This window comes from Megascapheus bottae, chromosome 5, assembly GCF_031878675.1.
Source record: "Megascapheus bottae isolate mThoBot1 chromosome 5, mThoBot2.hap1, whole genome shotgun sequence".
Lineage (NCBI taxonomy): Eukaryota > Metazoa > Chordata > Mammalia > Rodentia > Geomyidae > Megascapheus > Megascapheus bottae.
Genome location: NC_143513.1, coordinates 72,042,726 through 72,068,964, shown reverse-complemented (window position 1 = coordinate 72,068,964; position 26,239 = coordinate 72,042,726). Strand labels below are relative to the sequence as shown.

The window sequence follows — 26,239 nt, the reverse complement described above, 5'->3', positions numbered from 1 at the left end:
CTTTATGCACGCTAAGCAAGCACTTTAACCACTAGGCCAAACTCCCAGCCCTTGATCACCATTCTTAAATACTTATTATATAGAAAGTTGAAAACATGTAATCCCCACCCCATGGTACTTATAAATTCTATTCAAATAATGGAACTTTCTAGATGTACAGTTAGATTATTTGAAGCTTATAAAATATGGAGAAATGCTTATGATTAGTAAAAGAATGCAATATGGCCTGTAAATTATGAATATATCTATATGAAGTATAGAGAGAAAGAAATGAAGAAACAGTTTGTAAGGTGGTGAGGTAAGGGAATCTTTTCCATTTATTTTCAATGTATTTTTTTAATTGTCTGGATAATATACAGAGGGACTGAACATTAATACCCCTTCAACATATTTATATGACTATTTAACTCTGTGATTTGAATGAAAACAAGTGGTGACTCTGGAAATAACCATGCTATTAGAGCAGCTGCCTGGTTCTGTCTGGGCTAACAGGCCTCCCTCTGCTTTCCTGCTTCCCAAGGGAAGACTTTCTACTTATGCTTCCAGGGGTTACCACAAGAGGACCCACAGCCAGAGTTCCACAGGTTAAAGATCAAATGTTGTAAGTATACCTTGAAGAATAAATCGATAAAATGGACAGTCAGCACTTAAAGGGAAGTAATCCAGAGAATTCTGGAGGATAAATGACTTTGTTGAGTATAGCACCCGGACATGAATCCAGTTAATTCTCCTTCCAGAGAAATCAAGAGAAAAGGGAATGAGTGAAATTCTGGGAATGAGTCACAGGGTTCCATGGGTGCCTTTCAGTCCAGAAAGATGAGCAGCCATGAGATAGGTAATAAGAGGTGAGCCAGGAATGTGGCTTAGCGGTAGAGTGCTTGCCTTGCATGCATGAAGCCCTAGGTTCTATTTCTCAGTGTCACATAAAAGAAAAAACCAGAAGTGATGCTGTGGCTCAAATGGTACAGTGCTAGGCTTGAGCAAAAAGCAGCTCAGAGCAAGGTGGAGTAGGGGAAGGCCAAAGCAACAGCAGGTACAAAGGAAGAGCCCAAAAGGATACTGGTCCAGAACCTGGGATTCTGCACCAGACTCTGAGGGGTGGGACTTTGGAGATATCACCTTGACATCTGTCTGGAGGAGACTGGGAAGAGTCAAAGTGGAGGCATAGGCATCAGTACAGACTGCTGAAGTATTTCAGGAGATAAAAAGATAAGGGTAGCAGCAATAGCGATGGAGGGGGGATGCATTTGAAAAGTGAGAAGAGACATAACCAAGAGTTTATAACTAATCAGAAGCAGAGTCAAGTATGATGACCATCTGAGTTTATTCATGCAGCCAATGTGATCAGACAAATCTCCAAGGCTTATATTTTAGATTCAAAAGCGACTTCTTTCCCAGGCTAAAATCCCATGGGGACACATACTGTTTCTATTTATTTCATGGTTACACAGGCCAAGCTCTGTAGTTATGTAATCAAGAGAAAGAAATCCCACCAGAAGAGAAATTCCAGGCCTCTTGACATAACCTCTTGAAGTCAATAGCCAGAGCTAAATTTGCAGTCATTTCAAGAAGCATTTATGAATAAATACTGACCCCCAGTGTTTAAATGCAGAAATACTTTACAAAATGTTAAACCAGCATTTAACTGGGACTACACCTAAAATTGTAGTTGTAAATATTCCCTGAAATCCAATTCAGGATCTAAGGAACTTCAAAAAGATGAATGCTAAGTTAAGCAATCTCTGGCCAGTGGCTGACTGGATAACTCTAATGAGGGTCCCACAGATAGATTAGCCTCAATCAAGCGTGCAGCTGCATACTTTGTCAAGTAGCAAGTTCAACTGTTTTAGAGAAACTTCCCATGAAAAGCATAGGTTTTTATGCAATCAATTTGACTAATACAAACTTTAGCTCCCGTCTGATTGCCTACCAGGCTGAATATGGCATCTGATGAAGTTTCCTTTTGTGTGGATGGTGAGCAAAATGGCTAGGTAGATATTCCCTTTGTAATAACTGTGTGGTTAAATTCATAGAAATACTTGAGTAAACTCAGTGGGAAAATAACACATTTAGTACAAACCTTGGGCTCTCCTAGCAGAGGATTATAATAGCTCAAATCACCTAGATACATAAGGCCATATAGGATGAGGCTAAATGAAAGAAACTATAGGATATGGAAACAAGAGCTATGTAATGTGTGAATGTTGTTCTTAATGTACTTGTTATTTCTCATCTCTTTTGTTGTCCCTTGGTTATTCTCATATCATTACTGTATCTTACCTTGTAATCTAGTATATTGTATATAATTTTATTTATTTGAAATAGGAAAGGGAAGGGGGTGGGAGGTGGGGGGAGGAAAATGGGGACAAAAACATGAGAAGGAATATCAATGTGTGTGAAGTAATGCTCCTTCTATCTGGTGAAAATAACTGCAACCCCTCTATTAACTACAATAAAAAAGAAAAATAAATTGTAAAAAAAAAACCAACTCATTTAGCTGGAATGACTTCAGCATGAGGGGAAGATGACCTCTCTACCAATTACCCTCTATCTTAGCCACTTGTTATCATATGATGACCACGTTCTTATCATTAGATAGTAGGCTCTTTTAATGATGATGTCATAGCCTAGTATGTGTATCCTTTCCTTTTCTTTCCTTTCCTTCCTTTCTTTTCCTCCCTCCCTCCTTCCTTCGTTCTTCCCTTGCTTTCACTTGTGTTATACCTCTAGCCTGTTTTTGGCTGGTTATTGTAGAAATGGGCTCTTATGAACATCACGGCTTGGATTGGCTTGAATTCTTGCATTTCTGGATTTCAGCCTCCTGAGTAGCTAGAATGACAGGCATGCACCACTGGGTGCCAGGTGAGGTCATTTTTAAAAATTTGTATTTAAATTACATTATTTGAATTTTTCAATTGGAATCAAATGACTAAGCATTGAAACACTGAAGAAGAAAGCCTTGCTTATGAAAATGAGATGGTTCAGAAACCATGTTGTTCAGGGTGACGAAAGACTTAGATATTACTATGATGCAGACTGAATTCTCACCCAAGATTTATGTGTCGAAGGCTTTGGATCCCCGATGAAATGTCCTGAAGTGGGCCTTTGGGGGAAGCGATTAGATTGTGAGGCCTGTGTCCTAACCAGGGGACTCATAACTGAATGACTATTGAGAAGTGGTAGAACCGGTGGAAGGTGGGGGTCTGATGGAGGAAGCAGGTTTCGGGGGGCATGCCTACCTTCTTCCTTTCTCTTCCTAGCCACCAGTTCTTTACCATATGGATTCTGCCATGATGTTCTGCTACACTAAAGCCCCAAAACAGGGCCAATTAATCACGGGCTGGAATCTTTGTAACAATAAGCCAAAATTAATCCTCTTTCATTATTTGTTTTTCCTCAAGTATTTTGCATAGACAAAAAAAGCTAACCCAGGTGCAAGTGGCATCTTCACCCTAAGTCTTTAACACCAATAAAATCCATTTGACTTCTGCAGTACGCAATTCATCTCAGGCCAGAGCCCCTCAGCAGTCTCAGAAGGTATGTGGAGGACTGGGAGTTTGGCCTAGTGGTACAGTGCTTGCCTAGCATGCACAAAGACCTGGGTTCAATTCTGCAGTACCACATACACAGAAAAAAAAAAAAAAGCCAGAAGTGGTGCTGAGGCTCAAGTGCTGAGGCTCTGGCATTGAGAAAGTCCAAGGACAGTGCTCAGGTCCTGAGCTCAAGCCCAGAACTGGCAAAAAAAAAAAGGTATGTAGAGCAAAAGGCATGGCCGCTTGGGAGTCATAAGCTCAATGCTTTTCAATGCTTTTAACATCCATCTTACTTTGAACTCATTATTATATTGAAAGAGCATTCTAATCTATAATTTTATCTTTTTGTTTCCTTCCTCTCCTCTAAAACTGATGGTTTTAAAAAATAGATTTTAAAATTCCTTCTTTTTTATTCCCTTGATTCCAAATTGTTCCAAATTTGGTCCTTGAAGTCAGCTTTCTTGGTCCCAGTTGTGCATTGTCTTCAGACTCATTAAAACGTTCCAAACATATTTGATCTGCCACAAACCTGGAGTATTCCATATATGCATGCCTGTTTCTGAGGTATTTAGAAAGCAAAACTGGGGAACTAGGCATGCTAACAATTGTTACTGGCTTAAGGCTTCCAGACCAGAGCCAGTGGGTAGGGCTAGGGTCTTTGGAAAGAGAAACTTCATATTTGCATATAAATACTTCCTGTGAAAAGACAGAAACACAGCATCTTTTATCCCTCATTTTCCAGATCTACCTTCTTTGATGTTTGTGGTTCATTTCAAAACAGCTCACTGAAGTAGGGGAAGTGAACGGTACGTGGCAGGGGCCATAGTGATTTAGTAATTACTATGAAAAAGTACACACATGCCTTCCTATCTCTGCTTATGTGGATTTTCTTAAAAATTATCATAGGGCCAAAAATTTTGCCCAGTGGTTAAGTGCTTGCCTAGCATGCACAAAGATCTAGGTTGGATTCCTCAGTACCACATACATAGGAAAAGCCAGAAGTGGTTATGTGGCTCAAGTGGTAGATCTCTAGCCATGAGAAAGCCCAAGGACAGGGCTCAGGCACTGAATTCAAGCCCCAGAACTGGCACCAAAAAAAAATTAAAATTAAAGCAATTTTGAAATTTACCAAGTCACAGTAAATGTAAACTTACATAGCCAGCTACAACTCAAATAAATTTCGAATAAGATGTGGCACTCTGGCTTGCCTGAAAAAATATGCCAAAGAAAACTGGAATAATTTGGTGGGGGGGAGGGGAGAGAACTCAAGGTACTATAGCCATATAGCCAGATTGCCTTCTATCACCTTCTGTCCCTATAACTGCATACCACAGATGGAATAATTTATAGAATTAACATAACCCATGGTTCTGGAGACCAGGAAGTTCGAGAGCATTGTACTAGTTTCTGCTAGGATGTGGTGAATGCCTTATGATACTGTAACATAGCACAGGGCACCAAGCATTGAGATAGAGTTGATAGCTCAGGTCTGTCTGGTACATGCCACTATCCCCATGACCTCATTTGATTCCAATCACCTATTTAAAGTCGTCTTTCCAAATCCAGTAATATAGGTGGGGATTTCAGTTCCTAACGCATCTTTGCGGGGGGGGGGGGGCCCACACCCAACCAGTTATGACAACATTCTCATATAAAAAATAAAATGTTGCCAATTGTAGAAAAGGAGTGACTTCAATTCAACCCTTAATTTTACAGAATAACTTTGTTATTAAAAAAGATTCGATGAGGGCCAGGTGTTTGGCCTAGAGGCAGAGTGCTTGCCTAGCATGTATGAAGACCTGGGTAGCACTAGTCTTGAGGGAAGCTCAAAGACAGTGCTCAGGCCCTGAGTTCAGTCCCCAGGACTAGCAAAAAAAAAAAAAGTCCATGAGACTCTTATCTCCAATTAATCAACAGAAAACTAGAAGTGGCACTGTGGCTCAAGGGGTAATAGGGCAGTAGCCTTGAGCTGAAGAGCTCAAGGACAACACCCAGGCCCAGAGTTCAAGTTGCACATGGGGGACAGGGGAAGATCCAGTGAAGGGTTTTGTTGTTTTGTGGTTGTGAGTTCACTTTTTTCAGCACCATCAATTAATTGTGAATTTCATTTGGTGTGTTCATACAGTCTGAAATATGATTCAGATGGTTCATAGTCCCCTGGGATCACGGGTGACTTCTTCTCAGGACAAACATGAAAGCTCCTGGACTATGGCACTAAGTGACACGTGCTCAGCCGGATCTGCTGTGTGTGGGACAAGGAGTACTATATAACTGAGCCCCAAATTTGTAAAACCCAATTATGTAAAAGACAAAAGTAGAACCAGGACCAGAGTCGGCCCTGTTGAGACAATGTTTGTCTGTGTCTAAGGATGAAGGAAGCCCTTTCAGGGTGAGAGAAGCTGAACTTTGAAGACTCTCACAAGTCACTTATTAAAGAGCAAAATTGAAATTTTTAAACTCACACTGCAGAAATCAATGTTCTGTCTAGTAAATGTTTCCCCTCAGTTGTCAAAAACAGAAAGGACCTAGGAAAATAAAAGGCTACAGCTACACAATAGGGTGTGGATCTGTGCCTGTATATGGGAGAGTTCTTGATCTTTGACCTTTCTTTGCCAGAATTGGCAGCATGACCAGGAAGTTTTCCTTTCTACCACCAGGTTAGCCAAGTGTAGTCCAGAACAAATTTGTCCTGACACATGCACATCCTTCCTACCACATTTGTCCCCACCTCTAACCAAGTCTTCTCCACACAGGTATCAGGGATGTAAAGGACTCTCAGTCTAGAGCACAAATCGCCACTGCTATTAATGCACACAATGGGACCTATGTCTTAGCAAGTGTTCATGGTCTAAGATGAGAAATAACTGTGGGGAAAAAAAAAGATCTGAGTGAGTGCAGAGGTAAGCCATGTTGATCATCTTTCCATACTGTTATCTAGGAAAAATACGCAGACAGTGAATTCTAACCAAGGATGCTTTGTAATTGTAGTGCCCAAATCAGTACTAGACACGGTAGGAATTTCCATTTTTCTGGAGCACAAATGCTATTTTAGGAATGTTCAGTGTCTTGGGAAACATTCAGTGGAAACATTCGGTGAAGATATTAAAGTTATATCTTGAGAAGCAGGTGTTGTTGCTCTTGGCTTCCTTATTTCTCCACACTGGATCCACAGTGATGCAATCATTTCAGCCTGAGTACAGGTGACTGTCTAGCCTACACTAGACTGTACAACCTAGACTGGCAATGTGTAGGCTTCTCTCTCTAAGGACCAAACTTGTGGGTAGATTCCTTTTACCCCCAAAGATAAGGCTAACTTCCATGCCAGCTTCAGAAGGATGTCAAGATTGAGAAACAAGTCACAAGACTGAGATACAAGTCAGACAGGTTTCCAGATTCCTGCACCAGAAATTCTGGATCATCTGTTAACAAGCTAAAGACAACAACTTCAGTAGGTGGTCCTAAGGCTGATATGCTGAGTTGAAGATTTCATAAGTGTCTATGCTGTTTATATTTAGATCAGCCAAGACAAAGAACAGATAAGAGTAAATTGCATTAGAAAGTCTCAGCAAAACTCACCCCAGCAGTTCTGGAAGTGTGCATTACCTCAGGTGTAACAAACCCACCAGGGGCACCTAGAATCGACACCTAAATAAGGTACAAGAGAAGACTCCAATTCTAGTTCACGCTGAAAACTCAAGAAGCCAATTCCAAAGAGAAAGCGATTCAGAAATGGCCACAGCTGCATTCTAGTTACAGATTTGAAATTCTAGGAAGATCTGATAGTTGCATCCTAACTCTGGTATCCACATTCCAGGCCCTTATGCAGCACAGATGTGGACAGCTGTGAGCAAAGCAGGCTCTTTTCAGCCATCTTCTTCAGCCAATCCCTACGAGTTCCAAACTGAAGATTAAATGGCAACCAAGCAGTTTCCTGGATTGTGGAATGAGTTCCTTCAGATGCCAATTTCACTATAAAAAGGATACAAACTAATCCATTCATGGAATACTATGAAAAATATCTCTAATAGTTATTAACTAGATTTTTTACATAACTAGGGTTTTGTTTTTACATTATTTTACAATTGAAATATATGTGACAGAGGCAACAGCTAAAAGAAAGGAGGGTTTACATGCTCACATGATCTAAAATATACTGTGGAAGAGAATATTATGAGGACTGATAAGCAGTCAACTGTGTGCTCAGCCTATGCTAACGGCACCATTTACTGTAGTCTTTTCCCCTTGGCCAGAGACTCTGCAGATTGAGGACAAATTAGAATATGCCATTCCCCTAGTCCAAGTGAACGCAATCACATGCACTACCCTCACCAGCCCAACCTTCAGTTTACAGAAAACCAGAAGTGTCTGGGTGCTGAAATCAGTGCAAATCTGACAAGCAGACACGAAATCAAAGACAAATTCAGAGGCCAATATCTAAAATGTATCAAACACATACAGACATCTTGACAATGTCTTTTTTTGCCACAGAATTTTATTTGCAACCGAGTACGCAAAGATCCAAGTTTAAAAAAAAAAAAACCACTAAAAATAAAACAAAAAGTGAACATAAACAACTGGAGATGTCTATCTTCTTGTTGACTCCAATGGCCAAAGAGGAATTCTTCTGAATATCATGCCAGGGATGACTGTGCACTGTAAGGAGGCTGAAAGGCCTTGCTGCTGCTCTTCAGGCGGGCTTTGGGGGCCTTCTCAAAGAGACCCATCTGTGACTATCCCATTTAATGGGCCTCTGGTCTTAACTGACAAAGCATCCCTTTTCCTAGAGGAAGAAACTAGCAATAAATATGTATGGATAATGTATTATCTAGAAGTACTTAACTATCATTTCAGAAAGTATTTGCTAAAAAGTGATTCATTAGAAGAGTACCTGCCAATTACTCAGTGATGATTTATTAAACCATTGGATACCTTAAACGTCATCCCTATTTTTTCCTTTCTCATTTCAGACCCTAACAAAACATCCTTGATTAACCCCTGCTGGTTACTGGTTTGGCAAGGATAGCTAACTCACTCCTAAGGCTTATGACAAACACTTGGGCATCCTAAAGCCTTCTCTGGGCCTAGCTAAGTTATCTGGCTACCTACACCAATAGTAGCACATGACCTAGTCCAGGGAAGATGCATATGATCAGGAAAGAAAGAGGGAGAAAAAAAAATCTATATATATCAGCACCCAGAACACACTGCATGTGACTCTTTTGGCATCTATTCCTTGCCAGAACTGTGAAGGACTTTATTTTTGGGCTTTTTTCACTTTTCCTTGATCATCCACTTTCTTAATGGCTGCCTGGATGGCTTCTTGGTCACCCAGGAACTGGTGAGGCCCAACAGCATGCAGGTTCTCATCCAGCTCCAACAGAATTGGGACTCCAGTGGGAAGAGTGATGTTGATGATGTCTTCGTCCGAGATACCTGTGGGTCAGGAGAGAAAGGGTTCAGGGTGGGACAGACAATCTCAGGAGAAAGCTCTGTGTAATTGTTCAAGTACATGTTGACATAGATCCATATTTTAACCTCCTGCTATGTAAGGTTCCAGTTGCAAAAGCTACAACTTCAGGATATAGAAATTGGGGGAGAAGAGGGAGGGAGAGAGGAAGGGAGAGAAGAAGGGAGAGAAGGAGGAAAGAAGGGAGGGAGGGAGGGAGGGAGGAAAGAAAAAGGGAGGGGAGAAGGGAGGGGAAAAGGGAGGGGAGAAGGGAGGACGTGCTTAGACAGAAATTCACATCAACAGTACATGCCTTCTGGGAAACCAGTTCTAGGCTGTTTCCTTTCTAAATATGAAAGGAATGAACATTATCTTGTCTATTCTGCTCTTAAAATTAGAGGGCTTTTCGTTAATCTCTGAATCAAATTTATTTGACTTGAATGTGACTAGTGTCCCAGAACTAAGCTACAAATAAACATATATAGAATATACCAGATTACAAGGTAAGATACTGTAACAATATGAGAATAACCAAGGGACAACAAAAGAGATGAGAAATAACATAGTACATTAAGAACAACATTCACACATTATATAGCTCTTGTTTCCAGATCCTTGAGGTCCTTTCATTTAGCCTTATCCTATATGTAGGGCTTCCCTTTTACAACACCTCAATCTCATGTCCCTGGCTTAGCTAACCACACTTGGGTATGAGTCTACTAAACAAAGGTGACCCCAGTTGTATTTTACCTACAAAGAAAAACTAAAAAAAATGTTCTTAATAAATAAACGTTCTATTTTAATGATTACTCAAGCCATTCACACAGTAGGTTAATCACAAATATTTAAAATGGGTTAGTAATCAGTTAATAATCAGTCAATGAAACCTAAGCAATTGAAATTTTAAAATAGCAAATTAGGTAAATCCACAGGGGAGGCATTACTCACTCCTGAATTCTTCATCCTAAGAGTTAAACAAACATGACTCCTAAGGCCAAAACAATGTATCTGTACTGCATTAAACCGTCTTATTAAAAACTCATCACTAAGAACTTCTTGTGAAAGTAAAATGAGTGGCCAGGTAACACATCCTGTCATAACTGGCTCAGATTTTTTAATACAGTCTAAATAATGTTCTTCAGAGAACTAGTTCTCACCTTGCATTAATTATTTACTCCATGGAGGTCTCTTCCTCTTACTTCTTCCACTATCCATTATCTCTCTTTTAAAGAAAATAACCCCCTCCCCTTGAGTGCTAGGAGTACAAGCATGTGCAAATCACCTGATTTGTCTTTTAATTCGGACTTGTCTTTTAATTCTTGAGTCTCTATGTAGGTAAATTATCTAGAAGTCAGAGAATTTCAGGTTAAGAAAGACTGAGAGCCGGACACAAGTGGCTCATACCTGTAATTCTACCTACTCAGGAGGCTGAGATCTGAGGACAGAAGTTCAAAGTCAGCCTGAGCAAGAAAGTCTGAGAATGGGGAGAATGGAGAAAGATTTAAACAACTTCATTTTTTGCATGCACGCCTAACTTCAGAAAGTCAACCTCCCCCAGTCCACTGACGCAAAGTCAGCTACACATTCCAGACCCCACGCCTTCCTTTCTGTTAGAAGCACTTGAGTTAAGTGTGGTGTCTGCTACCAGCATGACCACTTCCTGGAAGACAGGATGTGAGGTATCCGTCCCTATACTACCTAGGCTCTTAAAAAAGTGCTATACAATTACAAACCTTTAACTAATGTTTAACTGCAAGTAGCTGGAGTCCAGAAAATACATATATGGTGTGTGTGTGCTGATACTAAAGCTTGAACCCAGAGGCTGGTACTGTCACTTGGCATTCTTGCTCATAGATTGCGCTCTATCACCTGAGCCATGCTTCCAGTCCAGCATTTTGTTGGTTAGAAAGTCTCAGAGTTCTCTGTGTGGGTTGGCTTTGAACCATGATCCTCAATGTCTCAGCATCCTGCATAGCTAGATTATAGGCAAGTGATAAAATGTACTTACTTAAATGTACTTACTGTACTTATTACATGTAATTAAAAGCTACAAGGAACGAAAGGTTACTTAGAATTTCTAAATATAAAATCTGTAAGTGGAAGCACTGTCAGATCTTTGCCAGAGATATAGTATTGTTGAAAATTTCAGGAAAAAAAGATTCAAAATTTCAAAAAAAAAAAAAAAGAATTAAAGGAAATTCTAGGTTTCAAAGAAGGCTATGTCTCCCCTGTGCCTTGGTGGCCACATGGGTTAATTGAATGAATGCTAACTTTCTGGATTTTCAAATTGAAATCTAATCTATTGGGAGAGCTTGATTAAAGACTGTTCTCCTTAACTTAAGAGAAAAAGAGAAGCCCAGAACAAAAAGTTGTCTCTATCTAGTGCTAATAAGTAAACAACTCAAATAAAATGTCTGCTCGGTATGCTTTGTTTTCTCTAAACAATTTGCTTGAAAACATCTTTGAACTTAAGGAAGCAGGAGGAAACATTTAGGGAGACAGAAAGGTTTGTAATTAGATAAAAGGAAACCCAGTTCTGTAATGCACACACTTGGATCAGAAAAACAAACAGCTACAAAGATTTAACTGTGAGCTGCTACCAGTTCTCCATTCCCTTTCCAGTCCACTCAGACACAATTAAATTTAAACTGACAACCATTTGTGCTGACAGTTCTGGGTTCACAGGAAGAGTTGAAAGAGATGCTCAGTATTATAGATGATCTACCTATTTTGAATTTTAGCACTTTTTTTTTGGTGGCACTAGGGTTTGAACTTATGGCCTTCTGTCATTTTACCCAACACCACCACCTTCCCTTTGTTTGCTTTGGTTACTTTTCACATAGAATGTTTCTCATGTTTTTGCCCAGGATTGTGGCCAATCTGGACCACATTTCTGCTGTTTCTCCTCTGAGGGAAGACATAAGCCTCTGCAAGCAGGTTGTTCACTGCTTGAGACGGTCTAGCTAACTTTGTGCCTGGCCTGACCGTGATCCTCTGATCTTTGCTTCCTAAACAGCTGAAATTACAGGTGTGAGCTACTGTGTGGTCCACAGTTTTAATTCTTTTGACTTTGAATGCCATATATGTATAACTAAAGAGAGGCTGGAGGAGCCATTGAAAATGGGTTATCTGAATACTGTTAATGTGATGACCAAAAGCCTAATTCTAAATTAGAATAGGACAGAAAAAAGGATTCCACCGTGTAATTTCATATGTAATTGTTTTAATGTTAAGAAATAAAGGCGTCTATAGATTTGGTATACTTTTTTTTTTTTTTGCCAGTCCTGGGGCTTGAACTCAGGGCCTGAGCATTGTCCTTGGGTTTTCTCAAGGCTACCACTCACCACTTGAGCCACAGTGCCACTTCCGGCTTTTTCTATGTATGTGGTGCCGAGAAATTGAACCCAGGTCTTTGTGCATGCCAGGCAAGCACTCTACCACTAGGCCAAACTCCCAGCCTAGATTTGGTATACTTCTTGAAAACTTAAAAACACATATCATTAGGCATATATCTGCCCACAGAGAAAAGCTTGAACTTGCTGCTTCTGAAAATATCACACTAAATGCCAAAGGTGATATGCTTGTCAGTCCCTCGTCCCCATGAGCTAGTCCCTGCTGACCTTTCCTCCCAATTCTCTAATTTCATCTCCAGGGTTGTTTGCCTGGCTGTGTGTACAGCTGCACGCAGTTCCCAAGATATCACATCTGCCTTTCCTGAGTGTTTTGCTGCCATTCTGATTCTTAACTAGAAACTGCCCGATTCTTTGCATGAGCCCAGACTAAACAATCCATTTCCCCTGGCAAGGTGTAAACTATATCCAGTGCTCAGCCTAGTACCTTGTGTTTTCTCCAATGTGGATCAGAGGAAGCAAACAGGAAGTGACTATGCCAACCACGGAGAAAGCAACACCAATTTGTCTGGAATACTACAGAGCAGGTTGCTTTTAGATTCACAGTCTGTGTGGGAAGTTTTCGTGGTGTGTTGTGAGAAGTGTATCTGACTAGTCAGAGGCACACCCGACTTTAACCTGGACTTCTTTGAGATAGTATTGATAATTATTTATGCTCCTCCAAATCTGTAAAAGTAGACCCTTAAGAAGGAACTTCCTTACTACATAGTAAGAAAATTCATAGTTTGCTTGCCATCTTTTTTTCTGAATATATTAAGAAATACCAGGTTAGTGCTGGGAGTTTGACCTAGTGGTAGAGTGCTTACCTAGCATGCACAAAGACATGAGTTCTATTCCTCGGTACCACATACATAGAAAAAGCCGGAAGTGATGCTGTGGCTCCTCCCTGTCTCTCTCAAATGTCTTCCTTTTCCTGAAAAAAATCTTCCAGCCCTCTTTTCGTGTCCTCTTTTCCTGGGGACACGATTCCTCCAGTTTCCTTCTTCCCACACCAACTCCACTGTTTTAAATTATATTCCAAACAAACACTTTCCATGAGTTCTGTGTATGGTGAGATGGATATTAGTTACGAACTAAGGTTATTTCAATTTTATTCATCTTGGAGATTGAGTTGCATACCTCCAACTTTTAAAGAAGCCTCCAGGAAAAAGGAAGGAAGGAAGTAGCTGAGACTAAGAAGACGCACCTCTGAGAGCCTGAGTCCTCTTCTGCCAGTGGGCAGAGCTGGTTTCACTTTTCCCTTATGGTATATCCCATACCTGTGCACAACTGTTTTGTTGTCCCTGCCATACAGTGACACAAACTATTGTTTCTAGCCAAATAGTGACAACTCCTTTAGCCTGTCAATCCTATTGAGTACTTTTAGCTTCGGTGAGATATAATTTACCATTTAAAATGTACATTTCAATAATTTTTAGTACATTTGAGTTTTGCGATCATCACCATAAATTTTGCACATTTTTCCATCCAAACATGAAACCCTATACTCACTTACAATATCCCCACTCCACCTCATTCACATCCTAGGCAACAACTACTGTATTCTTACTTTCTGACTATAGACAATGCCTATTCTGGATGCATACTATAATGGAATCATAGCATGTGTGATCCTTGTCACAATGATTCAATGGTCATCTGTGTTACAGTGTATGTGAATACTTCATTCCTTTTAAGTGCTGAAAAATAGTCCAGTGTTAGTATTCAATTAACACACTTACAATTGGGTTGATCTACTGGCTGATCTAGTTTATGGTTCTCATAAATATGCTGCTATAGAAGTTTGTACACAAATTCTGTGTGGAAATTGATATGGAATGATTTAGCCCCCCTTCAAAAGATACGCTTAAATAAAACAAAAGCAATTAACAACAAGCTTTTAAGAGTTATGATAAATAAGCCAGTTACTCTTTTCTTTTTTTCTCTCCCCTATCTTAGTAACTAAGCCTGGTCTGAAGAAAAAGGAATGGAACAAAAGAATTGCCCAGGAAACCTCAGTCTGAAAACATAGCTATAACTGTTTAAAATTGGAAGGAAGTGGGAAAACTAAATTACTTAATTGAAAAACTCAAATAGACATTCAATACCTTTTTTTTAAAAAACTAATTTCCTCATCTTACTACAACAAAGTCTTATGGACCTTTAGATCAGTGCTTCTGAAAGTACAGAACCCTAAGCTGCAGATGTTATGGCAGCACCTGGAAATGTTTAAGAAATGCAAATTCTCAGACTGCCCCAGAGCCACTGATTCAAAAACGAAGGGCAGGAGCCACATTCTGCATCAGACTGAGCTCCTCTAGTGACTCAAGTCTGAAAACTCATTTTGTATATGTACCATGAATACCAAAGGCATATGACTTTTGATTTATAGAACAAATGGTTCTTAAATCTGAAGGGACCAATGGACATACAAAAGGGAATTCTATTAGATAAATAGTGCATTACTCAATTTCTAGATTATGGCTAACTCTATATAACACTTAACAGCCTTCCATAAGTAAGGACATACCTTCCAGATGTTTCAAGAGGGCTCTACTGCTGTTCCCATGAGCAGATATCAGAATGGTTTTGCCTTTTAGCACTTCGGGAGCAATTCTTTCATTCCAGTAAGGAAGGAGTCTCTCCAGAACATCCTTCAAGCTTTCAGATCGAGGCAGTTGCTCCAAGGGTACATCACAGACTTTGTATCTCCGGTCGCTGTAGATTTCATGGTAGTAGGGATGGGATTCCTCAATGGGAGGTGGAGTCACATTGTAGCTTCTTCTCCAGAGCCTCACTTGTTCTTCACCGTGATTCAATGCCATTTTCTCCCTGTTGAGCCCAATCAAGGCTCCATAATGACGCTCGTTCAGACGCCAGGAGCTTTCCACGGGAACCCATTCCTGCCCCAGCTCTTCCAGGATCAGCCAGGCTGTGTGAATGGATCGATTAAGGATGGACGTGAACACAAGATCAAACTCAAAGTTCAGTGCTTTGAGTTGCTTCCCACAGTTCCGAGCTTCCTCCAGTCCGTCGTTGTTCAATTTCTGATCTACCCAGCTGCAAAATCGGTTCTCCTTATTCCAAGCACCCTCCCCATGTCTCAAGATAATAAGTTTATGCTTGGACATCCTGGTGACTGATGCTCCCGGTGCTTTCAAATGGGATAATGTTCAAGACCAGCAATACATCTGGTGGGAAAAGAAACCAAAAGCACAAGTTATTTTATACATTTGAATGATGGCTTAGGAATGGGGGCTTGATTTTACAATAGTCAGTTTCTAAAGCAAACTGAAATGCCTTTGAACAATTCTGACATCAGATATCCGGGGTTCCAACACTGTGGTACCTAGAGGTGTGTTCTCCAGAAAGTTAATTACAGACAACCTAGCTGACTTATGTTTTCTGATGGCTGGATAGTATGCTAATTGTATGATGTAAAATAACAGAACACTTCATTCTAATGGCATGCTACATTTCCACCAGATAAAAAGATAGTTTATACTTACAGTAGACAGGATTTAATAAAAAGGACTTGTAGATGTCTTAATGAATGCGCTGGCACTACACTAACAGCATTCTTTTTCACTTTGCTTTTCCACAGTGGAAAAAGAAATGTGTACTAGCCTTATCTTCTTATTACGGAAGTTGTAAATACATTAACTCAGAGAACCATACCATGTTCTCTCCTATGCATTACTCATAACAAGCAGCTCTTCAGTGTTCCATATAACACATACAAGCAAATCTTAGGCATGTAAACACACTGACTCATTATTTAAAAACACATTGGCTCATTATTTGAAAACACATCAAAAGTGATTTAAAGTACTATCAACAGCAAAAGCAGTCCTCACCCAAATAGTCTTCTACCTACCTCAAGATACAGCTAAGGGAAGGAATAAATCCGGATGGAAAACAAGATCATCAGCTACCAGCAGCAGAGAGAAGCTGCCTGTCAGAACAGATTAGAGGAGCAGGCCTGTGGGGGTGAGAGGAGCCCCACTGATAAGGAGGCCCTGCCTCCTCTTCCCCAACTGGGCAGACTCTACACACACTAGCCACATCTTGGCAGAAGCATCTCGTAAAGTAGAGTAGGTAGCACTAAAATGATTTTGGATTCCCTTTGTCTCTACTGCTGGCCTAAGGACTGGTATCTATAAACCTGGCTGTGTCAGCCTGTGTTCAAGCTCTATGGAGTGGCTCACAGTAAGTCTATCCTGACACACTCTTCCAGGTTGACATTCCCGTGCCTTCTTCCTCCACTTCAGTTTTTGTCTCCATTGAGAAGAAAGATTATATGCACATTAGAGTCTCACCTTCTACCATTCTCAGCAAGTGCACTCACTAGGGATTTTCTGTTCCACTTACATTGTGATTCACATATAACTATACAACCACCAGTGATCGAGCTGGCTGGAATCTATATCTAGTTTCCACTCATTTCTTTAACAAATTCCTAGGAAGGGGTAACCTTCTTTCATACAAGGAAGGCTTCAGGGATAGGGAAGAAATCAGAATGTGGTAATTTGCAAGTAGCTAAGAGGTTATAATAGAATTACATTTCCCTTTCTTGTCAAGCATTGTGTCTGAACTTTGGTGTACATAAAGAAAACAGAAGAGCAGGGGGTCAGGGTACAGGGCTCAGGTGGAGGCATCTCACAGGCCTAAGAATTTCTAGAAAGGAAGCACAATGTCTCTACTCTCAGCCTAGGAAAGGACAGAAGAGAACAAATGCTTGGTTAAGGACTGCCTGTGCCAGGGGCAGAATGACCACAAGGTTAATTAATGAGGCTCCAATCCCACACTTGGGAGAAGCCAAAGAGTGGATTCCAAAAGATGGGTGATGAGTTTGTGGGGGATGGGAGAGTAAGCAAGTTATAGTCAGTTCAGAGAGAACCTGGAAACCTGAAGAAAAATATTTTTGGTTTGCTTGTTTTTGTTACTGTTTTGAAACTGGATTTCACTAGATAGTACAGACTGTTCTCCAACTTGTGATCTTACTACCTCAGTCTCCTAAATGCTTACTATTACACTCAGCTAAATATTTTAACACCCAAATGATCATTTCAGCTGCTGAAAAATGCATGTATAAAAAATGCATACAGAGGGAGTTTGGCCTAGTGGTAGAGTGCTTGCCTAGCATGCATGAAGACCTGGGTTCGATTCCTTGGTACCACATACATAGCAAAAAGCCGGAAGTGGTGCTGCATCTCAAGTGGTAGAGTGCTAGCCTTGAGAAAGTCCAAGGACAGTGCTCAGGCCCTGAGCCCAAGCCCAGGACTGGCAAAAAAAAAAAAAATGCATATAGAAAACATGCCCTGAGTAACTTTCAGTTCATATTACCTTCTTACCGCTCCATCCTCTCCCTGCTTTAGGAAACCTCTGTTCATCTTTCAGATCCGCTGGGTCTAATTAAAATACAATGTAAGTCACTTATATAATTTTTGGTCTATTAAAATCCACATCAAAAACTGAAAAGAAGCTGGGCACCAGTCCCTCGTGCCTATAATCACTGTTGCTCAGGAGACTGCGATCCAAAGTGTCATAGTGTGAGATCCTGAGCTCAAGCCCATTACCAGCAAAACGAACAAATGACCAAACAAACCAAAAACCAAACGGCCACTGAGTAGCAAACTTGGCTTCTCATTCAAGTCTTCTGCCTCCAATCCCTATGTTTTTCATCATACCACCCGGGAATTTTAGTTTTATTGAGGGGGATCTAGGCTCACTTGGTTTCATATCACAGGATCATCTCCAATCACAAATTATCCTTCTAAAAATAGGTTGCCACTTCATAAAACATAAATCCAAAGGCACAAAGTCAAGCCAAGTAGGGACCTCCCCCCTTTTTGGGGATGGATCTAAAATATATAAATCTCTCATCCCCAAATGAAAAGCCATTTCGGGGGGGGGGGGGAAGACCCAAGTTTTGCTTTGTTTTTTGTAAAGTCAAGCCCTGCAGTTGTTTCTGAAGATTCTTCTTTAATCCCTCAGGAAGTTGACAGTTAAGAACTACTTTTAATCATTTGTTTACTGCTTACCCCTAAAGGGGGGGGGGTCCCACATGTTATCGGATTATTTTGAAGTCTGTACTGGCTTAAAGAAAAAGTTTACTCAACAAACATATCTCTTACACGACTCTACCTCATTTTCCCTTACCTGCCTCCCCCTTGTCTTTTCTGCAATCTAGACATACCTTCCCCAGTCTGACACCTCTAACCAGAGCCTTGCTAACTCTACTCAAGTAGTTGTTCAAAAGACTGAAAGAGTCACCAATGGGATACCATCTTCTCCAAGGACACCACATTGATGTGAAGCCCCGTCTTCCCCCCACCACCACCAAGGTGACTGTACCCATCAATGGAAACTCATTCACTGAAGTTTTGGCACTGCATTTCTTCCAGCTTTTATATCCTGGTTTGGGGTCTCCGTGCTTTCTTATTCACCTGTCATGGTACTATGATGGCAATGATGATGTTAACCATAACAGCCAATGTTCACAGACTCTTTACCAAGTTCCTGGGACTGTTTGAAGCCTCAACTGTCACTCCATGGAGAAGATTCTATGATTACTGAAGAGAAGTTTTTAACTTGCCCAAGGTAAGACAGGTTGTACATGGCTGTGCTGGAATTCAGGCTCTGCAGGATTTGCCCCAAAGACTACACCTGTGGCTCAAACCCTTCAGCTACACTGCCACATGAAACCCAAAAAGCTCTGTCTTTCAGAGTCTAACTTTTCTCCAACTTTAATCACAGTAAGATGAATGAGTCCTCACATTGAAAACCCACATACTCAGCTTCTTTAATCTAATCCAGTCAATTCCTTCCTCAAGAAATCGTGTGTGTGTGTGTTTCTAAAGATGAAAGTAGTTCACAATTTGAGAAGCATTTCATTCATAACGGAGTCCGGAAAAGAGATTTCTTAGTGTTAAGACTTCATGGACATGGCACTATTTAATCTGGATTTGGAAACTTATGTAAGAGATAGATTTGAAAAAAAGTATTCTGGCCTAAGGGAGCAATGAGGAACAGGTGAATATAAAGAATAAAAAGCCCATTCAAACTGGACAGAGTTGTATAAGCTGTGTGGCTATATACTCTGCTTTCAGGCTTTCCTTCCCCAACGTAATTATTACTAGGCCTCCTTTCACGCTTAAGTGTTCCTTTGGAAAATTATATGTCACTCTAAGTATAAGGTATAGCCAGGAAGTAGGAGGAGATTAGCCCAAACAGATAAGTCTGAATAGTGACCTAAAAAGGACTTTGTGCCAAACAATATATACAACTATGTTTCATGTTTATATATACTCTATACATATTGGGACAGACATTATTAAAGGTTTAACAGCATGAATTTTAGAAGGATCGGGCAGCACTTCCAGAAGAGATGGAATGAGGGGTAGGAATACTAGTGAAGTTTTTATAATAATTTTTATAATAATGAAAAAGATAAAGGTGAGATATTACAATCTACCTCAGATCTTAGCAACAATTTCTTTATGTGACCAGTGCATCTTTAAGGATTTGTTATTATCTGTCTTAATTATGGATAATTGTATCATTCTGTCTGTAATATACAAATGAATGTTATTGCAAACTTTATGTAGAGACAGTGAAATGAGAATCTCATAAAATTTCCATGTACATGAAATATTATTACTAGTTGATTAATTTCCACAAGTCAAAATGTAAAAGCCATTCACAGTTTATATACTACAAAAACAGGTTGTGTCTACATCTTAGACAGGCAGATCTTTGTCTAGCTGGATCGCATACTCATTGTAGCATGTGACCTTAATTAAATATCCATTTTTAGAATACTCGAAACATTACCAAATCACCAGATGTTAGCTTTGATCAGAACTGAAAGAACTTTGAGTAACAGAACCCCATTCATAATTGTTTGAGTCCTCACAGAAGACAACATGAGCACATTTACATCAGCCGAAATAATGAATTTTTTTTTTGTGGGTCATGGGGCTTGAACTCAGCCTGGTGGTGTCCCTGAGCTCTTTAGCTTAAGGCCTTACCCTTGAGCCAAGTCGCACTTCCCATTTTCTAGAGGTTAATTGGAGATGAGTCGCTGGCTTTGAAGCTTGATCCTCAGATCTCAGCCTCCTGAGTAGCTAGGATTACAGGCATGAGCCTGTCTCTAAATAATGAACTTTTGTTTCACTGAATTATATAGGACTGGATTTCAGATAGAACCTGGGGGAAAAGGTGATTGCCCTTATTAACCACCGTCATTCACACATACTTCCCCACCCTAAGACATCCCCATAAATGGCATCAAGATGCTTCTCACTGCAGGTGAGCCCGCTCAGAAGTGCTGCTATTTGATTGCCTTGGCCGCAGAGGAATAAGTGGGTGATTCAGAGGACTTTCAGAGACCTTTTGCTATAGTCTACGTAGAAGTTCCACCTAATTTAACTAGAATGCACAAATGTTTCTTTTCCTAAGTGCTACCATAAAATGGAAGTCATGCTTTGTGATTAGCATTCATCTGGCAAGGCAAGAACAGAGGTGATAATAGGTGAATGAAGCTGATGCAAGACACTCCATTTACTGATGTTTTGTCTACAAGGTTTTTCAGAATCTCTTAAGAGCTTGCAACATGTGTAGCGCCACACATGGCTTTCACTTCCTTCACCCCTTATTTAAACAAATGATGCCTCATATCCTGTCTTCCAAATGAAAATTCCTAGGACTCTGCTTCCTTCCTTCCTCAAGTGTTTGCAAATTAATCACAACTCATAAAAGACAGGTACAACATAAAGTCCAGCCTACAATAAGCTGCTCTTACATTTCCAAAATAAAAATTATGGCATCAAGTAATATAAACTAAGGAGCATAACCCAGAATCATTTTTATCCAAAGTTTATGCTTAAATATTAATAATATTCATTTGTCACTCCAGAATATTTAGCTGCTTCCTCTGCTCCAGATCCTCATTATACAGTTTTGAGCAACTTCTAACATTCTCTGCACTAGGAATCTTAGCTTTTTTTTGTCTGTGATGGTGCATTGTCCCTGAGTTTTTTCACTTGAGGTTAGCATGCCACTACTTGAGCCACAGCCCCACTTATGGCTTTTTATGAGTAGTTTATTGGTGAAAAGAATCTCATAGCCTTTTCTGCCCAAACCATGATCCTCAGATCTTAGCCACTTGAGTAGCTAGGATTATAGATGTGAGCCAATGGTACCTGGCTCACTTTTTTAAATCAAACTAAACAAAACCTTCCTGGAGTTCATTTCAATAAATTCTATTTTATATGATCAGAATACAGGGCCTGGCCACTGTCCCTGAGCTTTTTTACTCAAGGCTGGTGCTCTACCACCCTGAGTCACCAGCAGCACTTCCAGTGGTTTTATGGACTTTCCTTCCCAGGCTGACTTCAAACCATAATCCCCAGATCTCGGCCTCCTGAGTGGTTAGGATTACAGGTGTGGAGGATTACAGACATGAACCACTGGCAACTAGCCAGTATCTGACTTTCAAAAGATGAGCTAGCTATATCTGAGAACAGAGAGAGGAATATAAACAATGTCACTGATAAATTAGAACGATTCTCAAGGAAAATGAAATCTGATGCATTAGTATCTTAACACAATACATGAGTCCAGTTCTGCTTGCTTATTAATGTGCAAACTTTAACATTCCCTGGCTTCAGATTCCATACCCTTAAAGATAAGAAACCATAAGTTCCCAAAAGACTGCTAGGAATATTAAACAGATTTCAGGAATATTAATACATTAATAAAAAGTGAGAGATAGGATGGAGGGATGACTCAGTAGTGGAGAACCTGCCTAGTAAGCACAAGGCCTTGAGAGCTAACCCCCATACTTGAAATAACTCACAAAGCTGGCATCAGTCAGCGTGTGAAAGTGATCTTACCGGCTGGTGTTATGAATAAAATCATAACTGAAGAATAAAATGAGAGAAGGGAATAGAAAGAAGTTCATTAACAGAAATAAGACTAAAATCCAATGGGGAAAGAGGAGGGCAATGAAAAAAAAATACAGTTGTAGAAAGACACCAAGTGATATGCAACAACCCAAATGTTTTAGTAAATGGGTCAACATTTGATTTATACTCTATAAAGTACACTTTCCCCCTTATTTGTAGCCAAATTGCAAAGAAAAGGATTTGGTTACTAAGCCTTTTTGTCTTGTGTCCTCATACAAACATCACCTCATACTGGGTTTCATTTCAAGGATATTTAAGAAACCATTCAGTTCAAATATTTCTGCATCTTCTGTGGTCTAAGCTACGGATGCACCAAGATGGGTGCATAGATAAATTTAGTTGTATCCACCTTCACATATACAGAAATATCCTTCTTAATCTCATGTAAAGAAGGGGAAAAAAGACTACATGCTCTACCCAAACACTACCAGTGCTGGCCTCTGAAGGGATGAAGGATGACATTTTCTTACACACTGCAGTTCTGTGCTTTCCAAATTGTCTACAATAATCTGCTTGATTTGGTTTAAATAAGGGTCCCAAAGAATGTCTTTGAAGTTGGAAACTTATCTGTGGGCAATTTACTGCATGGAGATTTGCCTTATATAGTACTCATGATGTAAATTAACTGATCATCTTCATTTTTATTTATTTGCCAGTCCTGGTTTGAACTCAGGGCCTGAGCACTGTCATTGGGCATTCCCAAGGCTAGAGCTCTACCATATGAGTCACAGAACCACTCCCAGCTTTTTTCTCTATGTATGTAATACCAAGGAATCAAACCTGAGTCTTCCTGCATACTAGGCAAGCCACTCTACCACTAGGCCAAACTCCGTCCCTATCTTCATTTTTACAACAGACTTTAATATGAGCAGGGACCCCAGAAATGATCTAAAGCAACTTCTGCTTTTTTTAAGATGTGAAAATTGAGAGATGAAATTTGTTTATGATCACAAAAATAGTCACAGGTTCAAAACCAAACCAAAGTGCTTTGACTTCTCACTGACCACTTCTTCATCCAACCTACTTGTTGAAATTTCAATTCTCTAAAATCCCCCAGCATCTAGGGGAACACATACAGTGTTTTAGTGCCCATACTGGGGCTTAAAATGGAGCCTATACACTGCCCCTTGGCTTTATCACTCAAGGGTGAAGATCACTCAAGAGTGGTACTAGAGCACAGGTGGTTAGAACCACCAAAACCACACTTCACTTCCAGCTTTTTTGGTAGTTAATTGGAGATAAGAATCACATGGCTTTTCCTGTCCTGGCTGGCTTTAAATGTGACCATCAGATCTCAGCCTCCTGAGTAGCTAGGATTGAAGGTGTGAGCCACCTGATGCCTGTCTTTGGAGAATTTTTAAATTAAAAACAAAAATTGACCTTGGTTCTGCTTTTCTTACAGAAAAAAAAATCATTCATACCTGATAAAGCATACCATTTGATTTTCATATATTCCCCATTCATAGGGTTTCTCATTCAAATAACAATCTAGGGTCATTCACAAGCTATTGAAAATCCTCCAAAATTGTTGAAGTAGAAATTAGCTAATAAACCAATTGTCATTCAGAGTCTGTGAGCTTAACTTCAACGATGCACCTCTTTCGGGTGATACAAACTCCATTCCTCTTTGTATTTTTAGGGCTTCTTGTAAACCTGTGATTTGGCTCCTGAATACATTCACCTTCTCTCCTCTCCTCTCAACTTATTCATCATCCCCATCCCCATCCCCATCCCCATCCCCACCACCACCACCACCACCACCATCCCCATCCCCACCATCACCATCCCCATCACCACCATCCCCATCCCCATCACCACCACCAACATCACCACCATCACCATCCCCATCACCACCACCATCACCATCCCCATCACCACCATCCCCATCCCCATCCCCATCACCACCACCATCCCCATCCTCATCGTCATTGTCGTTCATACACTCACCCGTGCAGGGCCAGGTCTGCAGTTGCCCTGGACAATGCCAAGCCCCGCTTCCTCCCAGGATCTGTTAGAGGAGGCTTTGCCACACCATGCCCCAGGCGTCCAGGAGGCTAAGTTCACCACCTTTCCAACTTCTTAGGCATCTTCGCTTAGGACCCTCTACCGGGGCGGGCTCCTCCTGCCCCGAGCCTGCCCCCGGACACTGGCGCTAGATCAGGGGACTCACCGGAGGCTCCGCGTGGGGGTGGGGGGGGCACCGGGCGTCGGATCCCCACCAACAACTCCCGCGGGAGGCGGGCTGGCCTCCGCGCTCGGAAATCAAACACCACGTCATTCAAAAAAAGGAAACTGCCCGGACAGCGACAGTCTACAACAAAGCCAGTCACTCACCTGCAAAGAAGCCGCCTGCGGCGGCGGCAAAAACAGCAGCAGCAGCAGCAGGGGCAGCCGCTCCTCGGCGACGCCGACCGGCCAGCGCCTCCAAGGACTCATTGCTGCCGCCGGCATCCACGCACTTTTCTAGCGCAGGAGCCAAGGGGGGGGCGGGAGGAAGGGCAGGTACTATGGCACTGCTGGTTGGAAAGTGGTGCCGTCATTCATTTATGGCTCCGCCCCACCACCGCGGGAACCTATCAAGGTCCCTTCCGGTTTCCAAATCCCTGGGGTAAGAAGCAAAGCCTGGATTAGCTGGCTGAGGAAGACGAACACGTACCTGGGCCAATCAGAAGAGGATCCCATCGCCGGTGGGCGGGTTTAGGACAAAGGAAGTAGAGAAACAAACCCGGGGATGTTTCCCGGGTGACTGGCGACGCTCAGGCCTGGGGAGCCGCCGAAGGGTTCGAGGTTCTAGAAGGCGGCTCACGTCACAGGAAGAGAGGAGGTGATTCCTTTTTACTCAGGGGGAGCTTTTGAATGAAACGTAAGGAATGCCACCTTTCCTTGCCCACATGGGAAATTCTCCTTTTTGAGTTCTGGAAGCTTCACTGACGTAATGCTTGGTGCCCTCTAAAAATTACTCTGCTTCCATCTTCGTAGCAAGTCCAGTAGGTGTGATTCTCAGAATAATTCGACGGCTTGGAAAGGATTGCCTTGCCACACACCGAAGTGATCTCATTAAGACCTGACGGTTGCTTGTTCTAGCCTCATCTTTCCATCCTAGAGCGCAATAGTTAATTTCTCCTGAGGTGGCACCCCAGTAGATGAGAGACCCTATGTAGTGATGGCTGGATGTTAACTTGGATAAGGTGGGTTAGAATCCTGAGTCTGAACAGCTGGAGAAGGCACCTTCCAAATCTTATCCATCTGCTCTTCCATTTAACTCTAGCAGAAGAGGGAAAATTAATGAGAAAGTTTTTCTGTTGCAGTGTCCTAATCTCCTATTCGGACTCTCCTTATTTTGGAAGATAAAAACAACCACAAGTAAAAGCCAGAAGGCTCTTGAGTTTTGTCTTCATGGTACCTGCTCATTGTGTTTAATTTTACTATTATGGATAAGCCATGGAATGCTGCCTGTCATGTAAAACCAGAACTATTTCAAACACCGTTTATTGGGAGGTAAGCCAAGAAGAGTTGGCTTATAAATATGATTTTGGTGTAAGACAGAAGCAATTTCCATCTAATTTAGTCAGATAGGAATTTTTAAAAGCAAATTTTAGTCACAGGTAAGCATGGACTATGTGACATAGCTATTTACAAAAGTTTAAGAATTTTAGATGTCATTTAGTTTCCAATGGCAAGATGGTTTTTTTTCTATAGATATTTGTGTAGATATCTGGACTAGGTGTTCTATATCCTTTAGCTTTTAGATAGTGACTAATAAAATGTATGATTTGGGGGGAGAAGATGGTGCTGAAACAATAGGGACCCAGCCTAGCTCTCTCCCACAAAAGAGAGTTGGGGAGTTACAGGAGCCAACTATCCTAAGAAGTCAACAACTACAAATATAAGAAGCAACAG

At 41.0% G+C, this 26,239-nt stretch overlaps 1 protein-coding gene across 6 annotated transcripts; it reads right to left on the bottom strand.

Moving 5' to 3' along the window:
- Positions 1 to 8,762: 8,762 nt before the first annotated feature.
- Positions 8,763 to 25,062, bottom strand: Bpgm (bisphosphoglycerate mutase). 6 transcript variants are annotated; one of them, XM_090333332.1, is made up of 4 exons: positions 18,818 to 18,919; positions 17,715 to 17,779; positions 14,899 to 15,559; positions 8,763 to 8,966 (listed from the first exon to the last, which is right to left on the bottom strand). In XM_090333332.1, exons 3-4 carry the CDS (start codon positions 15,497 to 15,499, stop codon positions 8,788 to 8,790), a joined length of 780 nt encoding a protein of 259 aa, XP_090189458.1. In that variant the 5' UTR covers positions 15,500 to 15,559; positions 17,715 to 17,779; positions 18,818 to 18,919; the 3' UTR covers positions 8,763 to 8,787. The 6 variants fall into 6 exon arrangements, with proteins under 6 accessions (XP_090189458.1, XP_090189461.1, XP_090189457.1 ...); XM_090333335.1 differs by lacking the exons at positions 17,715 to 17,779; positions 18,818 to 18,919 and adding an exon at positions 24,996 to 25,062; XM_090333331.1 differs by lacking the exons at positions 17,715 to 17,779; positions 18,818 to 18,919 and adding an exon at positions 24,674 to 24,884.
- Positions 25,063 to 26,239: the final 1,177 nt, after the last annotated feature.

Excerpts from the sequence above, each read along its gene's own strand:
- Bpgm (XM_090333335.1), bottom strand. The coding sequence starts at position 15,499 with ATGTCCAAGCATAAACTTATTATCTTGAGACATGGGGAGGGTGCTTGG. Across the intron at positions 8,967-14,898 it reads CCTCTTGAAACATCTGGAAG|GTATCTCGGACGAAGACATC; the intron begins GTATGTCCTTAC and ends CCTGACCCACAG.